Here is a 20,107-nt window from a genome sequence, read left to right as displayed (position 1 = left end):
GGATCACACTAGTAAAAAGTTGCCTTTGCAGGAACCCCCACTCCGCTTAGAAGTTTGTGTGTGTGTTTTTAATCCTTATATGATTTTAATATATGGCCATTTTTCACAGTAACAGATTGTCATTTATTTATAAACTTTTAAAATATATTAGCTATTTTAATTTCCAGAGATAATATATTCTCCCAAATTAATTCTATATATGCTTCTCCAGGAGTAAGTCCTGTTGAACTCAGTGGGCCTTACTTCTGTGTCGGCACATATTAGATTGTACTGTTAACTTTTTGTTCAGTTTGTTCAGATGTATTACGTAAACTTGGATGTGAAATTGTTTTTATACATACATACATTTTTTTTTTAAATGAGATTGTTTTAGATATGTTTTTATTGTTGTTTTTAGATGTTTCATAGGAGGTGACTCATAAATTAAAGGAAAGAAAGAAAGAGCCAACCACTCAATTTGCAACACCCATTCCAGAAAAAAACAAATTAATAACCTTTCCAACATGATGACCTTCATGTTCCACAGCTTGCTCACTCTTTCTTAAAATTCCCAGGACATTTATTTATTTGAAAAACTGAAAGCTGAGATTTCATAGTTTATCTAAGGGCTGCCAGAGGCAAAGGAGGACTGGGCTCCTGTACCTTTAACAGGGAATTTCAGCCAAGTTGAGCTTTTGTAGAAAGATACAGGAACCTTTTGATAAAGGTACAGGAAGTCTGCGCTGTTTTGCATCTGGCCACCCTGCAGTTAGCTATTATACCAAGCCTATGAATGGGGTCTCACTTTAAATAGGAGGAAGAGGAGAAGGAACTAAAATAATCATCCGTGTGAAAGGATATTGAATTACGATATATAACTCCTTTTCCAACTTCTATCCTCCAGATTGTTGTAGGGGACAAAGTTGTACTGATGCCGGTCAATGCAGGGCAGCCTCTTCATGCCAGCAACATAGAACTTCTGGATAACCCTGGGTGCAAAGAGGTGAGTTTGACAGAGGCCTGTGGTTCTGGTATGTAGAGTTAGAGTGTGGGATCAGTAGCAGACTGAGAGGAAACTACAACTTGGTGGCAACTATAGGCAGAATTAAGAAACTGACATAGAGTCGCTCCATGCAAAAGAAGTTAGAGATTCTGCACCTTTAATAGTTGTACAGAAGAGGAAATTTTAGGAGGCCATGGTAACTACACCTCTCGCATGCCATTGCTGCTTCCTGCCACTCAACAACACTGTGCTGTTTTTATTTACTAATGCTGTTAGGAGGTGAATGTTTTCTTCTTTTTAACATGCACCAGAGCACTGGCATTCTAAAAATCAGATGAAAGTGTATGACCTACTAGGTAATAGAGATAGTGGCTGCATTCCCCCCCCCCCCAGGTGCATTCTGTCCCAGGAGTGTCTAGGTGGCCGCCGTCTCCTATTGTTTGTTCTCAACAATTGGTATTCAAAGGTAAACTGCCTTTACATGTTGAGACTTTGATTAGCTATCTGATACTTACCTATTTATTTGCATATTGTGTTTTGCACCCCAACCTTTCATCCTGGAACTCAGGGAAGTATACATGGAGTTCCCCAGTTATCTCTCATCTAGATACTGATCACATGCAAACCTCCTTAGCTTCAACCAGGTTCCTGAATAATGTGCCTCCAGACCATGTTCTCTTATCCTCTGTGAGCTTGACTATTACTTTTTCCTTTTCCTTTTTAACAGCAGCCTAGACAAGTGGTCATGCCAACAAAGTTTCATGTATTTACAGATAATTGTTTAATTCCAGATTTTTTTGGGGCGGTGGGGTGTCAGTGGCATAATATAATTGAAATTGTCTTGAAAACAATAGCTATCATAGTAGACGTTGGCAAGCATGAGCCTTGTCAGATTGTAATGCTCCAGAAGCATTAGTGTCTGGGCCTTCTGCAACATAACCTATAGTTGTTATCTGTGCATTTGACTACAGGTAAATGCGGTCAACTGCAATACCAGCTGGAAGATAACCTTATTCATGAAATACAGTTGCTACAGAGAAGATGTACTCAAAGGTGTAAGTATGAATGAGAAAAATATTGATATTTTTGAAATGGTAATATTGGGTTTGTTTGTTTGTTTGTTTGTTTGTTTGCTTGCTTGCTTTTTGTACATGAGCAAGAGGCCACAAATCATGTAGTTTGAAATTGGTTTTAAATAGAATAAAAATGCACCTGTTCCATATTATCCATTGTTTTCTTTTGTTCATTAGCCATGAAGAGTGATGATTTCGTTGCATGAGCAGCTAACCTACTGGTACAGAGCTGCAACAATAGCCTTCCACTAGCAGTGTTGCTGCTTTGTAGTAGGAAAGGGAGGGAGAAGGTGGTAGTGAAGTTGGGGGTATGTGGGCACACGACCGTGAGAACAGGATTTGGCTCCGCCAGTGCATCGGCACAACCCCAAATTCTCAACTACCTCAAACCTCTCTTTCCTGGTACACAGCAGCAGCACTGCTTCACCAGGCAAGCTGCTTGTGTTTCATTGCAAAGTGTGCGAGCAAACTGCATCCATCTCCTCTTCCCCCTTTAATGAATTGTTATTATTTCTAAACTGCCCTTCATCCCAGAATCACAGGGCAGTTTCAATGTAAAAAGACAAAAATATACAACATAGTAACAAACAAAAGCAATTCCACCCCACCAGTTTAAAATGGCATATATTGCCAAAGGCCTGGTAGAAGAATATTTTTGCCTGGTGTCGAAAGATATGTAATGAAGGCACCAGGTGAGCCTTTGTGGGGAGAGCATTCCACAAGTGGAGGAGCCACCGCAGTAAAGGCCTGTTCTTGTGTTGCTGCCCTCCAACTATAATGTTTGACTATAATGAAGGGAAGACCTTGGTTTCAAACACATCATGGACACCTTGATCATTATATAAATTGTATAGACACTTGAATCTAACAGAGAAGTATTCTTGCTACGATAACTTTGGCAAAGCTTCACTTTTGTGTTTGTGTTTCTTCAGGGAGATGTTGTCAGATTGTTCCACGCGGAACAGGAGAAGTTTCTGACCTGTGATGAGTATCAGAAGAAGCAACATATCTTCCTTCGCACAACACTGCGTCAGTCAGCCACTTCTGCAACTAGTTCTAAAGCTCTGTGGGAAATAGAGGTACTGTGTGATGCTTCTGATGTTTTCCCTAGCTTGGATTCAGAGAGTTCATAATATTTACCTCCTAAAGGGTAGTGTCCAAGCATTCTCTTTATGTGATAGATCTCATGCACTACTTCTGCAGGTGGTGCATCATGATCCATGCCGTGGAGGAGCAGGGCAATGGAACAGCCTATTCAGATTTAAACATCTAGCGACTGGAAACTACTTGGCTGCAGAGGTAAGAGGCACAGACAGTTGAATGTGGTAGAGGATGAATAACTGGGGTTGACTAAACAGGGCAGAGCCTTTGCTCTTTTGGAATTGTCACTGCGCCAGGTTGTATGTTGTTCTGAGAGCATAGATGCTGCTGGAAAGCCAGACTGCACAGGCACACCTGTGTAATGAGCTGTCTGCCTGATTTAGACTGGAAATAACCATGTTGTTGTTGGGAAGTTTCTTCATGGTTACTGCCACCCTTAGTTATCCAGGGAGCCCCTCTTCTAAGCAACCCATTGAGTGACTGAGGCAGCCATGCAGCTTGGTTTCTGAAGGGCAGCTCTGCCACCTGGGTGCGACTCTGTGAAGAGAGTGAGACTATCCTGCTTCTTCAGCTGCAAACGTCTAACCTTGAAAGTGCCTCAGGAGGACATGGTGGCTCTTCTCCCCACTTCTTATGTGGAGGGGGAACTGTGGAGAAATGCCACAGCTATACAAACATCAACTCCATTGTCATGGTGCATTTCATGAGTTATCAAAGGATGGTTTGAGGATCAGGATCACATAGGAGAAAGTGACAGAATGGATAGCTCAGTTGGTTAGAGTGTGGTGCTGATAACACCAAGATTGCAGGTTTCATCCCCGTATGGGACAGCTGCAGATTCCTGGATTGCAGGGGGTGGACATCAGGGTTCTTTCCACTTCTACAATTCTATGAGATTGCTTCTGTGAGATTGCTTGCTGCTTTCCCTTCAGTATGATGGTTTAGTTTTAGGCTCAATGTACCCTGAGAACACCTAAACCCTCATATTCACGGTGTGTGTGTGTGTGTGTGTGTGTGTGTGTGTGTGTGTGTGTGTGTGGCTTCTGGTAATTCCTTGATTCCTCCAGGAAAAAGTCCAGAACTCTCATCACTTACCAAGTATTATGTTTGTTCGGCCTTTTAGTTACAGAGCCCCTTATAGTTCTCTCTCTCTCTTCAGGGAGTTCACTTGGCTTATCAATTACTCGCCTTGCAGTCATGTCCCTCTTCAATGTTGCTTCTAGTATGCTACAGTGTCCTACAGTCTTCAACCTTTGAGGCCTTACTCTGCACCCCCCAACTGCACCTTCTCCCTGTATGCACTGGTGGAGGAAGAGGAGTGCGGGGGGAGCATACCGTCCCTGGCAGTGTGATCCCGGTAGGGTGCCTGCTCTCTGCCCCCCCCCCCCGGTATGCTAATAGAGCATTGTACATCCTTACAGTGCTGCAGAATTAAAATGTCCCTCACTTTCAGGTAGGACTATTGTGGGCACATATATTCTGAAGTAAAAATGTTGCTTTTTGATGAATCCCAAGTAGGTGTCCTTAGTAGCTCCCCCCCTCCCTGTTCTTCACTTACATCTAAACCTTTTGTTAGATTGATCTCTTTCACTTTTGTGTCTTGTGCCCAACTCTTAACCAGGAAAATGTGCCAAGATAAGACATCTATTTGTCTTATCAAATCATTTGGGGACTGGGGATATCTAGAAAAACTGCAATGTAAATAAGTCAGGCAAGTCCCAGTGTAGAGGAAAGCCTTTTATGTTTGGCTTAAGGTTAGATTGTGAATTATCTTTCTTCTTCTTTGGCGATCATTCATAACTGAGTAAGATTGTCTTCCATGACAATCTTAACAGTGAGTCCGTAAGTGACTGTGGAGGCCAATTCTGCATCCACACGTCCTTCCATAGTGGGGACATAGTACTGGAACAAAACAAAACCAGACCAGACCAGGAAAGAACAGGAAAGAACAGGAAAGAATTTCCTGCCTGATGAGATTCCTGCTCTCCCATGGCTAGCGGAGCGCTGCATTAATCCCGAAGCTTGGGGCGTGCGGAGCTCAGCGCGCCCCAAGCTTCTGGGTGCCGGGAAGGTCTCCGCTAGCCGTCTAGACCTTGCCGGCACCCAGAAGCTTGTGGCGCGCTGAGCTCCGCACACCCCAAGCTTCGGGATTAGCGCTCCGCTAGCTGTGATTAGGCTGCGGATAGCAGCCTGCTTCCCGGAGTGTCGGGCGCCCTGAAAGCAGAGCGCCCGGTGCTTCGGGAACACATCCGCAGCCTAGGCAGCCCTGTGGGAGGTCCCACAGGGATGTCTAGGCTGCGGATAGCAGCCTGCTTCCCGGAGCGTTGGGCGCCCTGAAAGCAGAGCGCCTGGCGCTTCGGGAACACATCCGCAGCGTGGGGAGCCTTGCAGGAGTTCCCCGCAGGGCTCCCTACGCTGCGGATAGCAGCCTGCTGCCTGGCGGGTGGGGCGCCCTGAAGCAGAGTGCCCCTCGCGCCAGGCAGACATCCGGAGTGTGGGGAGCCCTGCAGGAGTTCCCCGCAGGGCTCCCCACGCTGCGGATAGCAGCCTGCTTCCCGGAGCGTCGGGCGCCCTGAAAGCAGAGCTCCCGGCGCTTCGGGAACACATTGGCAGCGTGGGGAGCCTTGCAGGAGTTCCCCGCAGGGCTCCCCACGCTGCGGATAGCTGCCTGCTGCCTGGCGGGTGGGGCGCCCTGAAGCAGAGTGCCCCGTACGCCAGGCAGACATCCGCAGAGTGGGGAGCCCTGCAGGAGTTCCCCACAGGGCTCCCCACGCTGCGGATAGCAGCCTGCTGCCTGGCGGGTGGGGCGCCCTGAAGCAGAGCGCCCCTCGCGCCAGGCAGACATCCGCAGAGTGGGGAGCCCTGCAGGAGTTCCCCACAGGGCTCCCCACGCTGCGGATAGCAGCCTGCTGCCTGGCGGGTGGGGTGCCCTGAAGCAGAGCGCCCCTCGCGCCAGGCAGACATCCGCAGAGTGGGGAGCCCTGCAGGAGTTCCCCACAGGGCTCCCCACGCTGCGGATAGCAGCCTGCTGCCTGGCGGGTGGGGCCCGCTGAAGCAGAGCGCCCCATGCACCAGGCAGACATCAGCCAGCCCCACAAGCTCGGGGGACAGCAGGGAGGCGCAGCGCCACTATCCCGCTGTTCCTCGACCTGGTTCGGTTTCCCTGACCTGCTTTTGGGGGGGAAATAAAGGGAAATTTTTCCCCCTTTATTTCCCCCCCAAAAAACTAGGTGCGTCCTATGGTCCGCTGCGTCCAATCGTGCGAAAAATACGGTAGGCTGAGGATCATGACCTGCTGGCTGAAGGCAGATTGACTGTTCAACCTAAGGCTGGTCACACCAGCAGCACTGATGCATTTTGCTTCTTTCCCTCTTTTCAGCAAAGGGGAGAGAATGGGTAAAATGAGACAGGGAAGATGGTGAGGAAAAGATTGTGAGAGAAATAACAATGCATTAAAAAACCTCCTCCAAACCATAAAATGTTTAAAATAAGTCCTGTGTTCAGAGCCTTTAAAAAAGAAAAGAAAAAAGAAACCAGAAGTGGCTCACCCTGATAGCAGTGTTTTGCTCTGTCTTTCCAGGAGGGAGAAGGCAAAACAGTGGAAAGGTCAATGTGGCATTGTTGCACCAGTGGAGCCAGTCCAATGCTCCCATCAGTGCACTTGTACTGTATTGTGTTGACCTCCCCACTGCCTTGCCCCAGTTGGTAAGCAGCAGCAACTTTCCTACTAGGAAACTAGAGTTGTGGCTCCACCTCACCAGGCAAGCAGCCTCTGGCAAAAACTACTTTGAATGAAGCATGAATGTCAGTTCCTCGCTTGAGCAGAAAGGCAAGAGCACACTTCTTTGTCACCTTTCTTGAGGTACGCTTGATGCAATTACAGAGTTGGGATGATTTGCTGGCATCAGAACCTTGCTTCCACAAATTTGTGTAGCTGTTCTTGGCATCTGCCTTGATTCTCTGCTGCCTTGGTTTAGTGCTCCAGGGGTGCCAGTTCAAACTTCAGCGAGGGAAGGGCAGCGCAAGATTCTCTGTAAGATTTTAAAGCCTGCTTGTGGATATATTTAAGATGAATTTAATGCAAAGCAGTGTGCATTAGGAACCTTCCTTGCATTTACCCTTTTAATACCTCATGTGGTCTAAACCACAGAGCCTAGGGCTTGCCGATTAGAAGGTCGGCAGTTCAAATCCCCATGACGGGGTGACGGTCCCTGCTCCTGCCAACCTAGCAGTTCGAAAGCACATCAAAGTGCAAGTAGATCAATAAGTACTGCTCCGGCGGGAAGGTAAATGGCGTTTCCGTGCGCAGCTCTGGTTCGCCAGAAGCAGCTTAGTCATGCTGGCCACATGACCAGGAAACTGTACGCCAGCTCCCTCGGCCAGTAAAGCGAGAGGAGTGCCGCAACCCCAGAGTCGTCTGTGACTGGACCTAACAGTCAGGGGTCCCTTTACCTTTACCTTTAATATAGCAATATTGCAAATGCTGTTCAAATTATCACTCCCACTACTTTTATTCAAAGGGATTTGTGCCTTTTGTCATGCACAACTGGTACACATAAGCCCCATTTCACTATTTATAATAATAGTAGTCATTCACTGTGTAGAACCAATGAAAAGACTGGAAATATGAGGTGTTCCTGAAATATAACCATATGTGGCCTTCCTTACATGTGAACCAAAGTGATTTCTTCTCCAGTGTATATTCTCAGGCATCATTTGGGAAATTCCCAGTTTCTCCCTTTTTGTCACAAAACAGTGCACCCTCTGCTTGAACAATACTCCAGATGCTTCCTGTTTCCATGCAGCTGTGTGTTTCTCATGACCAAACCTAACCTCATTTCTCTTTATCAACTGATAAAAGCCTCTTTGAGCTAGATGGCGGTTTAAGCTATAACAAATGCATGCACACGAATGTACAAACCCTCGCTGTTCCTGACCAGCAGAAGGCATTTGATTTTGTAAATGAGGGCCTTAGATTCTAAGATGCTGTATGTTGTCCAGTATTCAAAGTGACATACCACCTGATGATATGCTTGCTTACTCTTTACGCATACAATTTCGGCCTCATTGTTTACTTGGGGCTTCTAAATATGTATAATCTTGTGAAATGGTTGCCCTTTTATTTTACTAGACTTATTTCAAAGCTGGCATGCTGACTTGATAAACTTGTTGGTTTATCTACTTATTTATTTTACCCCTCGGTTTCCATTGCAAGAGGAATGCTCATGGCAACTTGCAGTATTTTAAATACAAACAGTACAAGGAGTGCACGCTAATGCTCTCTTCACCCTCCTGTTCACTGTGCTCTCACTGCATTTGCAGTGCTGGATTTTTCATAGTCACATGGATTGTTGAAATGCATTATATATGCATTTATAATGCAGATGCATTATAAAATGCTACTGTTTGATGAGTTGTTTTTCAAACCAGCTTCATGCCAATTTCCATTATTAATTCACTTCTAGCTAAAGTATGAACACCTTTGCATAGGGTAAATACATCCTTGTCCTATCAGCATCAATGGTCCATGTGTGTATACAGACAGTAACAAATGGAAGCCCTGCTGATGTGAACACTGGGGAAAGAGCTGTGAAATGTACATGGGGAGGCAACAGGTGTGGGGACCTTCACTGGGGCACAGCTGCTGAGCTACCTTCCTAACACACCTTCCTTGCAGCTTACCAGAGGGCTGGTGAGGTCAGGGCTCTGTAGATGCCCAGTACTGGATTGATTCCACTGGTGCATCTGCACAAACCCTTACCTTACAATTTCCTTGCTCTTCTCCTGCCCAGATAGGCTGCAGTGATGCTGATGCTGGTTGGGTGGCTCTGCCCTTACCACAGCTGCTGCTATTGCCCCTATCATGGCAATATAAAGCATTACCTGGAGACTAAAATTGAACAGCATGAAAGCCAAGTGCTTGCTTAAGCAGAAAGATTCTTCACCTGGGGGCGAACATTTGCAAATGAAGAGGCAGGGTAAATCTCATCAGGCAGGAAATTCCATCATCTAAGCTAGGGGGTCACCAAACAGTGCCCAAGGGGGCACCTGCAACAGCAGAGGTCTTTTCTGTGCCTTCCAGAATGAACCACTCTGTTGGAGTCAACAAGCTGCAATATATGCTTGATTGCAGCGTGTGTATGTTACCCATAACAGTTTTCCCTGGGCCCAAAAGGTTGGCAACACATAACTAGACTACCACTATACATTTAAAGCTGTTTTGTATCATGAAAAAGAAAAGCATGCCACTAGGTGGCAGTGTACACTTACTCCTTACATAAAGCAGTGAAGTATTTGTAATACAGTACAGTGGTACCTCGGGTTAAGTACTTAATTCGTTCTGGAGGTCTGTACTTAACCTGAAATTGTTCTTAACCTGAAGCACCACTTTAGCTAATGGGGCCTCCCGCTGCTGGCGTGCCGCTGGAGCACGATTTCTGTTCTCATCCTGAAGCAAAGTTCTTAACCTGAAGCACTATTTCTGGGTTAGCAGAGTCTGTAACCTGAAGCGTATGTAACCTGAAGCGTATGTAACCCGAGGTACCACTGTACTGTGGAGTATTTAAGGTTTGTGTGAGAATGAGACACAAGGACTGAAGCAGATATGGTAGCAGAAGCATTTCAAAAAAGTTTATTTTCAGTGCTGAAATTTGATTTCTATTTTTTTAAATATATTTTTTATTCTTTTTCCATAACAAATTATACATCCAAAACATCTTTTTTACATCCAAATTCCTCCTTACTGACTTCCCTCCTCCCGCCTGAAAAACCTTCCTAGTACTTACTTTCTCCACATTTCTTAAATTTAAATTACACCACCAAATTATTAATTAATTTTTTTACAATCTAACAATATTCCTACCTTTTCTCTTCACAGAGCTTCCTTAAAACTTACAAACGTTATCTGATTATCCCTTAATTTTTGCATATATTCAATAAATTTCATCCAATCTTCTGTAAATCTTTGATCACGTCGGTTCCGGATCCTTCCTGTTAGTCTATCGAGTTCCACATAATCCATCATTTTCATTCTCCATTCTTCAATCGTAGGTAACTCTTCTTGATCCACTTCTGGGCTGCTGGGCTGCTTTCAAAGTTCTTGCTGCTGACACTGCATATAAAAATATCTTCCTATCTTTCTTATCTATCTCATTACCTATTATTCCTAGTAAAAACACTTCTGGTTTCTTTACAAATGTATATTTCAATACTTTCTTCAATTCATTATAAATCATTTCCCAAAAGTTTTTGGGAAAGCGACATCTTAGGCCCCTTCTGCACTATACATTTAAAACAGTACCATACAGCTTTAAATAGTCATCTTCCCTAAAGAATCCTGGGAACTGTAGGGCACTGAGAGTCTCTCCCTTCACAGTGCTACATTTCCCAGAGTTCCCTGGGAGTACCTCTCTGAGGGAGAAGGGGAGATGAAGAATTTCATTGTGTTGGATCAGAAAATTGATATGCTTACCAACAGGACTGGCCCAGGACATCTTGAGGTAGAACAGCAAATGGTTGACTGATTGAGATACGTTGGCCTCTGAGATAGGAAATTTCACAAGTACCACTCCATGGGAGTAAAAATTCAACAACAAATTATAAGAAGTAAAAAAATGTTGTCTTTTCACATCACCCTAAATCAAGCTGTTTTCATAACTGTTTTCATAGCACGCTAGAGCAACATAGGCCAGCTTTAGGCTTTTGCGTTCTGCCCACAAAATTAAAATTCCTAATTAAAATTCCTTTGGTCCAGTGATGTTTGTTTTCAAAGCAAGAATACAAACTTTTTCTTCCTGAACAGTTAAGGCATAACTAATACATGCTAAGTAATGCTGAGAACACACTTGCTTATGGATATAGGAAGTGACTTTCTCTTTCAGACCAAGGCCCCTCTAGTTAAAGGGAAGGCAGGAAATTTCCTTATATTGTGCAAGAACATCCTAGCTCAGCAGAGGCTCTCCAGGGTTTCAGGCAGGGGATGTTCCCACTCTTATCTGCAGAGGCCAAGGATTGAACCTGGGGCCTTCTGCATGCAGAGCAGATATCCTGATCACTAAGTAATGACCCTTCAAGCATATCTGGCAAGAATCCAAGCAGGCACTAGGTGGTCCACTGGGAATTGGCCAGTGGTCCATCACTATATTACCATTTACTACTAGTATTCTACCCCAAGGCCAGATAAGCCCTCCCCCACCCATTTCTTTCTGCTCTTCAAATTCCCTACCAGTTTTGGTCACAGTCACAAAAGAAAATAGGGGGAGCACTGGTGTGTTTAAAAGCAGGAGGTATTTCCCTATCTTAAATGATCCACACAGATCAGTGTGTGTGTGTGTGTAGCAAACAAAAGTGAGGGAGGTAGCCACATCCCACCACTGTCATGGTCCCCCTGGAGGTCTAATGGTTAATGTGGCCCCCAAGTCAAGAAAAGTTAACCACCCCTGCACAGTATCCAAAGCACTTTGTATAAAATGCTGTAAAGTTTACAGCAACCCTTTAGAAAGGCTAGTATTCTTTTTATTTTTAAATTAATTTTCAGTTTCAAAAAGAAAAAAAATCTTTTTACACACACACACTTGTTTACATTAAACCATACTTCATATCGGTACCTTTATGGGGTTCCCTGAACCCCTGGACTTCCCTCCACCCCTCCTTGGCTTCCAAAATTTATCTTCCTTTTTAAACTAAATCTAATTGCATTTATCCAAATTACTGTACTTCATTTTTATCCTTTGTTATTTTAAATTACAAGTGCTATGTCAATCCTGCTAACGTTTTTAGATTTTCACAGCGTTCTTTAATATATTCTATAAAGTTATGCCATTCTCTATTAAATTCCCCGTCAGCCAACCCATCATCTTCAATAGCCATTCTTCCTTCAATAGGGCTCTTTCTTCTTTCCATCCCTGGGCAAATAGTATTCTTGTCACTGTCGTTGCATACATACAGTGGAGTAGCAAGGTCAGGTGGTACCCAGTGCAGAAAATTTTTTGTCACCCCCCCATTTATTAATTTTTTTTGCCTGCAAAAATGGTTTGACTTTGTTTCATGTTTTTTTTTGGGGGGGGGGGGAGCCAGCCAATGTTGTTGAGCTATTGCGTGCATTGTGATGAGTCTGCCTGCCACCGCTGAGGGGGAGCCAGCGGGCGGACCGTTTCTGCAGCGGGAATACAGCACGCACCAAAGCCATAGACGTTGAGTGCTGTAAACCATTTTGTCACCCCTTTCAGAGGTGACACCTGGGTGGACAGCACCCACTGCACCCACTTTCCTATGCCCCTGAATACTAAAACAGTATTTTCTTATCATTCGGTAATTCTTCTCCTATTATACCTAATAGAAAGGCCTCTGGTGTTTTTTAAAATCAAAAGTTATTTTCAACATTTTTTTCAGTTCATTATAAATCATTTCCCAGAAGGCCTTAGCTATTTTACAGGTCCACCACATATGATGTGGACCTGTACCCTCTTTAACTTTACATTTCCAACATATGTTCTTATAAATTTTCACTAATCTTGTAGGAGTCAAATCCCATCTATACATCATTTTCATATAGTTCTCTTTTAACGTACAACAGGCTGTAAATTTTAAATCCTCATTCCATAACTTCTCCCATGAAGCAAATTGTATATTATATCCCACATCTTTTGCCCAGTGTATCATTACAGATTTTACTTCCACATCTTTTGTTTCCCATTCCAGCAACAATTTATAGATTTTTGACAGAACTTTTTCATTATTTTCCAACAATTCTTTCTGCAATCTCAAAAATTCTTTACCAAAACTGACTCCTTTATCCAACCTAAAGATGTCATTTAGTTGATGATATTGGCGCCAATCAGTTAACAGATGTCTTATGTCTTCAAACTTTTTTACTTTCAATTGATTTTCCTCCTCAGTTAACAACTCTCTATACATTGCCCATTCTTTTCCCATATTTATTTTTTTAACTGACAACACTTCTAATGGTTGCAGGTAGGTAGCCTTGTTGGTCTGCCGTAGTCGAAACAAAATAAAAAAAATCCTTCCAATAGCACCTTAGAGACCAACTAAGTTTGTTATTGGTATGAGCTTTCATGTGCATGCACACTTCTTAGCCACCATGGGGTTTTATTCTCTAATAAATTCTTATATTTTTCCCAAAGAGCATAAATTGAATTTCTAATAAAATTGTTTAGAAATCCCCTCTGGACCTCAGGTATATCAAGCAGGAAATATACAAAATATTATCTTCAGTTCTTTTATGCCTAATCCAATCCCCCCCCCCCATTTGCTGGGAAATGGGGGAACTGGAGGTATCTCCACCAAACAGGACAATGTATTACCAGAAACAAAAAGGAAAAGAAAAATAGTACAGTGGTACCTTGGTTTGCAACCACTTTGGATTACAACTGTTTTGGATTACAACCATGTCAAACTCGGAAGTGCATGTCCATTTTTTTTATTACAACCTATTTTTTTTGGATTACGAACAAAATTTTTTGGGAGGCCGCATTGGCGAAAGCGCGCCTTGGGTTACAACCTGTATTGATTTACAACTGGACCTCCGGAACGGATTATGGTTGTAAACAAAGGTACCATTGTACTTCCATTCCCAATTGAGTCTAATCCACTTTTTGCCGATTCATAGAATCATAGAATCATAGAGTTGGAAGAGACCACAATGGCCATCGAGTCCAACCCCCTGCCAAGCAGGAAACCCCATCAGAGCACTCCTGACATATGGTTGTCAAGCCTCTGCTTAAAGACCTCCAAAGAAGGAGACTCCACCACACTCCTTGGCAACAAATTCCACTGTCGAACAGCTCTTACTGTCAGGAAGTTCTTCCTAACGTTTAGGTGAAATCTTCTTTCTTGTAGTTTGGATCCATTGCTCCGTGTCCGCTTCTCTGGAGCAGCAGAAAACAACCTTTCTCCCTCCTCTATGTGACATCCTTTTATATATTTGAACATGGCTATCATATCACCCCTTAACCTCCTCCTCTTCTCCAGGCTAAACATGCCCAGCTCCCTTAGCCGTTCCTCATAAGGCATCGTTTCCAGGCCTTTGACCATTTTGGTTGCCCTCCTCTGGACACGTTCCAGTTTGTCAGTGTCCTTCTTGAACTGTGGTGCCCAGAACTGGACACAGTACTCCAGGTGAGGTCTGACCAGAGCAGAATACAGTGGCACTATTACTTGCCTTGATCTAGATGCTATACTCCTATTGATGCAGCCCAGAATTGCATTGGCTTTTCTCCTTAAACACAATTGCACAGGAAAAAGGAAACAATGTTTTACACTGAAACTTAGTGTCTGTAGCCACACGGCTTTAACCTTATAGCCATTGTTTTAAAAGTCACTTTCTGCTGGAAATTCTAACAAAACACACTGTTCATTTCACTTCCCAAACTTTTAAATATAAGAAAACTTACGGACAATGTCCCTCACTCTCTCTGTCTATTAATACTTTCGTTCGGCAAGAGTTCCCGTAGAAATCAGAGCGAAGATTAAAATGTCCTCTCGCCTCCCTTCTTTACCGGGAGGCAGGATTCTCTTCTGTCCTTGCACACTGTAACTTATTCTTCCAGTCTTTTCAGTCTTCTACTTTATCTTTACTGTAAAAAATTAGTTGGATATTTACCAATTATAAAGTTCTTTTAATGTTATCACTACCTGTAAATTGTCCCCATGCAGGGTAGCTTACACCAGGAAGGGGTGGACCTCCTTAAATTTCTCTCTTCACAGCCCAATTATTCTACTTTCCAATTAAGTCCAATTAAAGTTGTTTTATGCAATACGGGCTTTAAATTATATGGAGAAGGTTACCACATCCAGGCCGGAGTTTTAGGCTTCTCATCAGGGAGTTGATGGAGTTTTTCTTCATGCCGCGTCTAAATCCTGTCCCCTCCCGCCTTGTCTTTCGGCTCGGGGGAGGGGGGGCAGACAGGAGAGTTTGCTTCTGGTGCTGCCTAAAACTTCACCACTCAAAATTTCCTTTTGAGCTTCTTTTGGGGTGCACAGCCCCCTTGTTCTCTCCCCTAAACCCCTCTTGATGAATGAGCCTTCCCTGGTGGTTAAGGCTCTTCACTCCGTCGCCATTCATGGTTCCCCCAGAAGTCCCAGGGAGACTAGTATTCTTGTCTCCTTATTGTGGTGGCTGGTTGAATTTTAGTGGCTTGCCACTTCATGAGCTCAGGGCTGAGATAAGATTTACTTTCCTGCACCACAGCTCACAGTTTTCTCATCAGCTCTTGGAGACTTGGGCAAACTGAATCTCCGTTTCGACATGATTGGCATGCCTCAATGTGATAATATGGTTGCAGCATTTCTTTTAGGACCTATAAACGTTTGACTACAAGTTAAGTCTTTTGAGAGAACTGAAAACTAATCAGGGTACTATTAGCAATGAACAATGCCAACCTAATGAAGAGGAAAAGCTTGGAAACGTGTGTGTGCATGTTTGTTATTATTGTTATAAATTATTGTGTGTCTTAGCTATGTTGATTGAGTGCTGTGCATTTGTGACTGAGCACTAAATTCACTGAAACTCCTCCCCCCCCCCGCTCCCAAGTGGGATCCTTTCATTGATGACCTCATAGTAATTTCATATTGATTCCTAGTAGTAAGCCAGTTGTTAACATTTCACTGAGCAAAAACTGGTCAATATAAGTGAGTTTTTATAGAATAGAATTTGTCTGTCTTTTGAAGGCAAAGTGTATTCAAGGTCATTGTGACTTCAAAAAAGGAACCTTTTGGCTGTTCTAAAATACCCTGCCATATACCTCAACTGCATTCTTCTCATTTAGAGGAATAGTATTATTTTTGAAGTGTGTGTTTTTTTCTTTACAAGTCCTTTGAAAGGCAACAAAGTGAGCTGAGAGGAAGTTGCTGGGTGATAGAGGGAGAGGGGCTGCAGGAGTCAGTCCATAATCCCAGACCCAACTCCCCATGTCTTAACCATGTTAAAGAGACAGAACATTAGAATCATAGAATCATAGAGTTGGAAGAGACCACAAGGGCCATTGAGTCCAACCCCCTGCCAAGCAGGAAACACCATCAGAGCACTCCTGACATATGGTTGTCAAGCCTCTGCTTAAAGACCTCCAAAGAAGGAGACTCCACCACACTCCTTGGCAGCAAATTCCACTGTCGAACAGCTCTTACTGTCAGGAAGTTCTTCCTAATGTTTAGGTGGAATCTTCTTGTAGTTTGAATCCATTGCTCCATGTCCGCTTCTCTGGAGCAGCAGAAAACAACCTTTCTCCCTCCTCTATGTGACATCCTTTGATATATTTGAACATGGCTATCATATCACCCCCTAACCTCCTCTTCTCCAGGCTAAACATGCCCAGCTCCCTTAGCCGTTCCTCATAAGGCATCATTTCCAGGCCTTTGACCATTTTGGTTGCCCTCCTCTGGACACGTTCCAGTTTGTCAGTGTCCTTCTTAAACTGTGGTGCCCAGAACTGGACACAGTACTCCAGGTGATGTCTGACCAGAGCAGAATACATTGGCACTACTACTTCCCTTGATCTAGATGCTATACTCCTATTGATGCAGCCCAGAATTGCATGGGCTTTTTTAGCTGCCGCGTCACACTGTTGGCTCATGTCAAGTTTGTGGTCAACCAAGACTCCTAGATCCTTTTCACACGTACTGCTCTCAAGCCAGGTGTCACCCATCTTGTATTTGTGCCTCTCATTTTTTTTGCCCAAGTGCAATACTTTACATTTCTCCCTGTTAAAATTCATCTTGTTTGTTTTGGCCCAGTTCTCTAATCTGTCAAGGTCGTTTTGAAGTGTGATCCTGTCCTCTGGGGTGTTAGCCACCCCTCCAGTTTGGTGTCATCTGCAAATTTGATCAGGATGCCCTTGAGTCCATCATCCAAGTCATTGATAAAGATGTTGAATAAGACCGGGCCCAAGACAGAACCCTGTGGCACACCACTAGTCACTCTTCTCCAGGATGAAGAGGAACCATTGATGAGCACCCTTTGGGTTCGGTCAGTCAGCCAGTTACAAATCCACTGAGTGGTAGCATAGTCAAGTGGTAACATTGCCAGAGTCTCTTTCTCTCTTTTAAGTTAGGCAGATGTTTGCTCTCTTAAGGCCTTCTGGATAAATTCATTTTTCACAAAGTGGATAAATTCATTTTTGGCTTCTACCATTAAACTCTGCTGGGGGAGGTGGAGAGGAACTTATGTGACTGAATGCTCCTCCATTCAAGGTACAAAAATTAAAGTCCATATTCATGTCAGCAATTGTCTGCAGTCTGAAGTGGTACAGCCCAGAACCAGGGTTGCTACCATGTTTGCTGTTTATCAGAACTAGAAGCTGGTATTTTCAGGCTGGCATGTTAAGTAACTGTTCTTAAACCTTATGTTAGATGAAGGTAATCAAACACAACTCTGTATGCAATGAAAGTACAATATGCGTACAATTAATATTATGACTGAAAATCTTATTCTTCGCCGATCACTCGTGCTGTTGTTCTTTATTGAGTTTATATACCGCCCTATACGCGGAGGTCTCTGGGCGGTTCACAGAAAACTTGCAGCCAAGTAAGATTGTCTTCCATGAATACAATCTTAACAGTGTGTCTGTAAGTGACTGTGGAGGCCAATTCTGGATCCACACATTCTTCCACATTGGGGACATAGGTTTCCGAGTGGGAGTTGTTCACAGTGACAGTTTGCCAAACGTGCCTTCCACTTAGCATGTTTCTCCTTTTTGCCCTGAGTTTGTGCTTCTTCAAAGTCCAAGACACCTTTGGTAAAGGCTGTTCTCCAGTTGGAGCATTTGTAGGCCAGTGTTCCCTAGTTATCAGTGCTTATACTAAATTTTTAAAGATTTGCCTTGAGAGCATCTTTAAACCTCTTTTGTTGTCCACCGGTATTTCAATTTCCATTCTTGAGTTGAGAATAGAGTAGTTGCTTTGGCAGATGATAGGCATCCAAACTAAATGACCAGCCCAACAAAGTTGATGTTGAATAATCATTGCTTCAACATTGGTGATCTTTGCTTCTTTCAGTACTGGCATTAGTTCGCCTGTCTTCCCAAGTGATGTGTAATTTTTTTGGATACACAATTGATGGAATCTTTTGAGGAATTGGAGATGGCATTTATAAGTGGTCCATGCTCCACAAGCATACAGTAAAGTTCATAGTACAGTAGTTTGTAAACAAAGATTTTGGTTTCCCTGCAAATGTCCCGGTCCTCAAAAACTCTGCGCTTCAATTGGGAGAAAGTTGCACTCACAGAGCTCAGGTGATTCTGGATTATGACATCAGTGTTGGCCCTTGTGGAAAGACAACTGCCCAGGTAGGAAAAGTGATTGACACTTTCCAATGGTACACCATTAATAATAATAATAATAATAATAATAATAATAATAATAATAATAATTTATTATTTATACCCCGCCCATCTGGCTGGGCCTCCCCAGCCACTCTGGGCGGCTTCCATAAAAACAAAAAATACAGTAAAATCACACGTTAAACACTTCCCTGAACAGGGCTGCCTTAAGATGTCTTCTGAATGTCAGGTAGTTGTTTATCGCTTTGACATCTGCTGGAAGGGCGTTCCACAGGGCGGGCGCCACTACCGAGAAGGCCCTCTGCCTGGTTCCCTGTAGCTTTGCTTCTCGCAATGAGGGAACTGCCAGAAGGCCCTCGGCGCTGGACCTCAGCGTCCGGGCAGAATGATGGGGGTGGAGACGCTCCTTCAGGTATACTGGACCGAGGCCGTTTAGGGCTTTAAAGGTCAGCACCAACACTTTGAATTGTGCTCGGAAACATACTGGGAGCCAATGTAGGTATTTCAAGACCGGTGTTATATGGTCTCGGCGGCCGCTCCCAGTCACCAGTCTAGCTGCCGCATTCTGGATTAGTTGTAGTTTCCGAGTCACCTTCAAAGGTAGCCCCACATAGAGTGCATTGCAGTAGTCCAAGCGGGAGATAACCAGAGCATGCACCACTCTGGTGAGACAGTCCGCAGGCAGATAGGGTCTTAGCCTACGTACCAGATGGAGCTGGTAAACAGCTGCCCTGGACACAGATTTGACCTGTGCCTCCATGGACAGCTGTGAGTCCAAAATGACTCCCAGGCTGCGCACCTAGTCCTTCAGGGGCACAGTTACCCCATTCAGGACCAGGGAATCCTCCACACCTGCCCGCCTCCTGTCCCCCAAAAACAGTACTTCTGTCTTGTCAGGATTCAACCTCAATCTGTTAGCCGCCATCCATCCTCCAACCGCCTCCAGACACTCACACAGGACCTTCACTTCCCTCACTGGTTCTGATTTAAAAGAGAGGTAGAGCTGGGTATCATCTGCATACTGATGAACACCCAGCCCAAACCTCCTGATGATCTCTCCCAGCGGCTGCATGTAAATGTTGAAAAGCATGGGGGAGAGGACAGAACCCTGAGGCACCCCACAAGTGAGAGCCCAGGGGTCTGAACACTCATCCCCCACCAACACTTTCTGAACACGGCCCAGGAGGAAGGAGCGGAACCACTGTAGGACAGTGCCCCCAGCTCCCAGCCCCTCAAGACGGTCCAGAAGGATGTTATGGTCGATGGTATCAAACGCCGCTGAGAGATCCAGCAGAACTAGGAAACAGCTCTCACCTTTGTCCCTAGCCCGCCGGAGATCATCAACCAGTGCGACCAAGGCAGTTTCAGTCCCATGATGAGGCCTGAATCCCGACTGGAAGGGATCCAAATGGTCCGCTTCTTCCAGGCGTGCCTGGAGTTGTTCGGCAACCGCTCGCTCTATCACCTTGCCCAAGAATGGAAGATTTGAGACTGGGCGATAGTTGGCCATTGTGGCCACATCTAAAGATGTTTTTTTAAGAAGCGGTTTAATAACCGCCTCTTTCAGTGGGTCTGGGAAGGCTCCCTCATGGAGGGAAGCATTCACCACCCCACGAAGCCCATCGCCCAGTCCTTCCCGGCTAGCTTTTATAAGCCAG

General features: G+C 44.4%; 1 protein-coding gene across 7 annotated transcripts in view; it reads left to right on the top strand.

Annotated features, from left to right (window-relative positions):
* Positions 1–20,107, top strand: part of ITPR2 (inositol 1,4,5-trisphosphate receptor type 2) — a 322,485-nt gene that overhangs the window by 41,811 nt on the left and 260,567 nt on the right. For all 7 annotated transcript variants that reach the window (XR_014555821.1, XM_083701231.1, XM_083701230.1 and 4 more), the window contains 4 exons: positions 884–982; positions 1,954–2,037; positions 2,988–3,134; positions 3,259–3,354. Coding sequence is in view for 6 of the 7 variants with exons in the window: in XM_083701231.1 (XP_083557357.1) it covers positions 884–982; positions 1,954–2,037; positions 2,988–3,134; positions 3,259–3,354 (426 nt within the window). In the remaining variant the exon portion in view is untranslated. The remainder of the gene's footprint in view (positions 1–883; positions 983–1,953; positions 2,038–2,987; positions 3,135–3,258; positions 3,355–20,107) is intronic.

The sequence above is a fragment of the Podarcis gaigeae genome, assembly GCF_964106915.1.
Source record: "Podarcis gaigeae genome assembly, chromosome: 10".
NCBI classification, from domain to species: domain Eukaryota; kingdom Metazoa; phylum Chordata; class Lepidosauria; order Squamata; family Lacertidae; genus Podarcis; species Podarcis gaigeae.
Note: the sequence above shows the minus strand (reverse complement) of the source record. Positions and strands in the feature narration are given on the sequence as shown.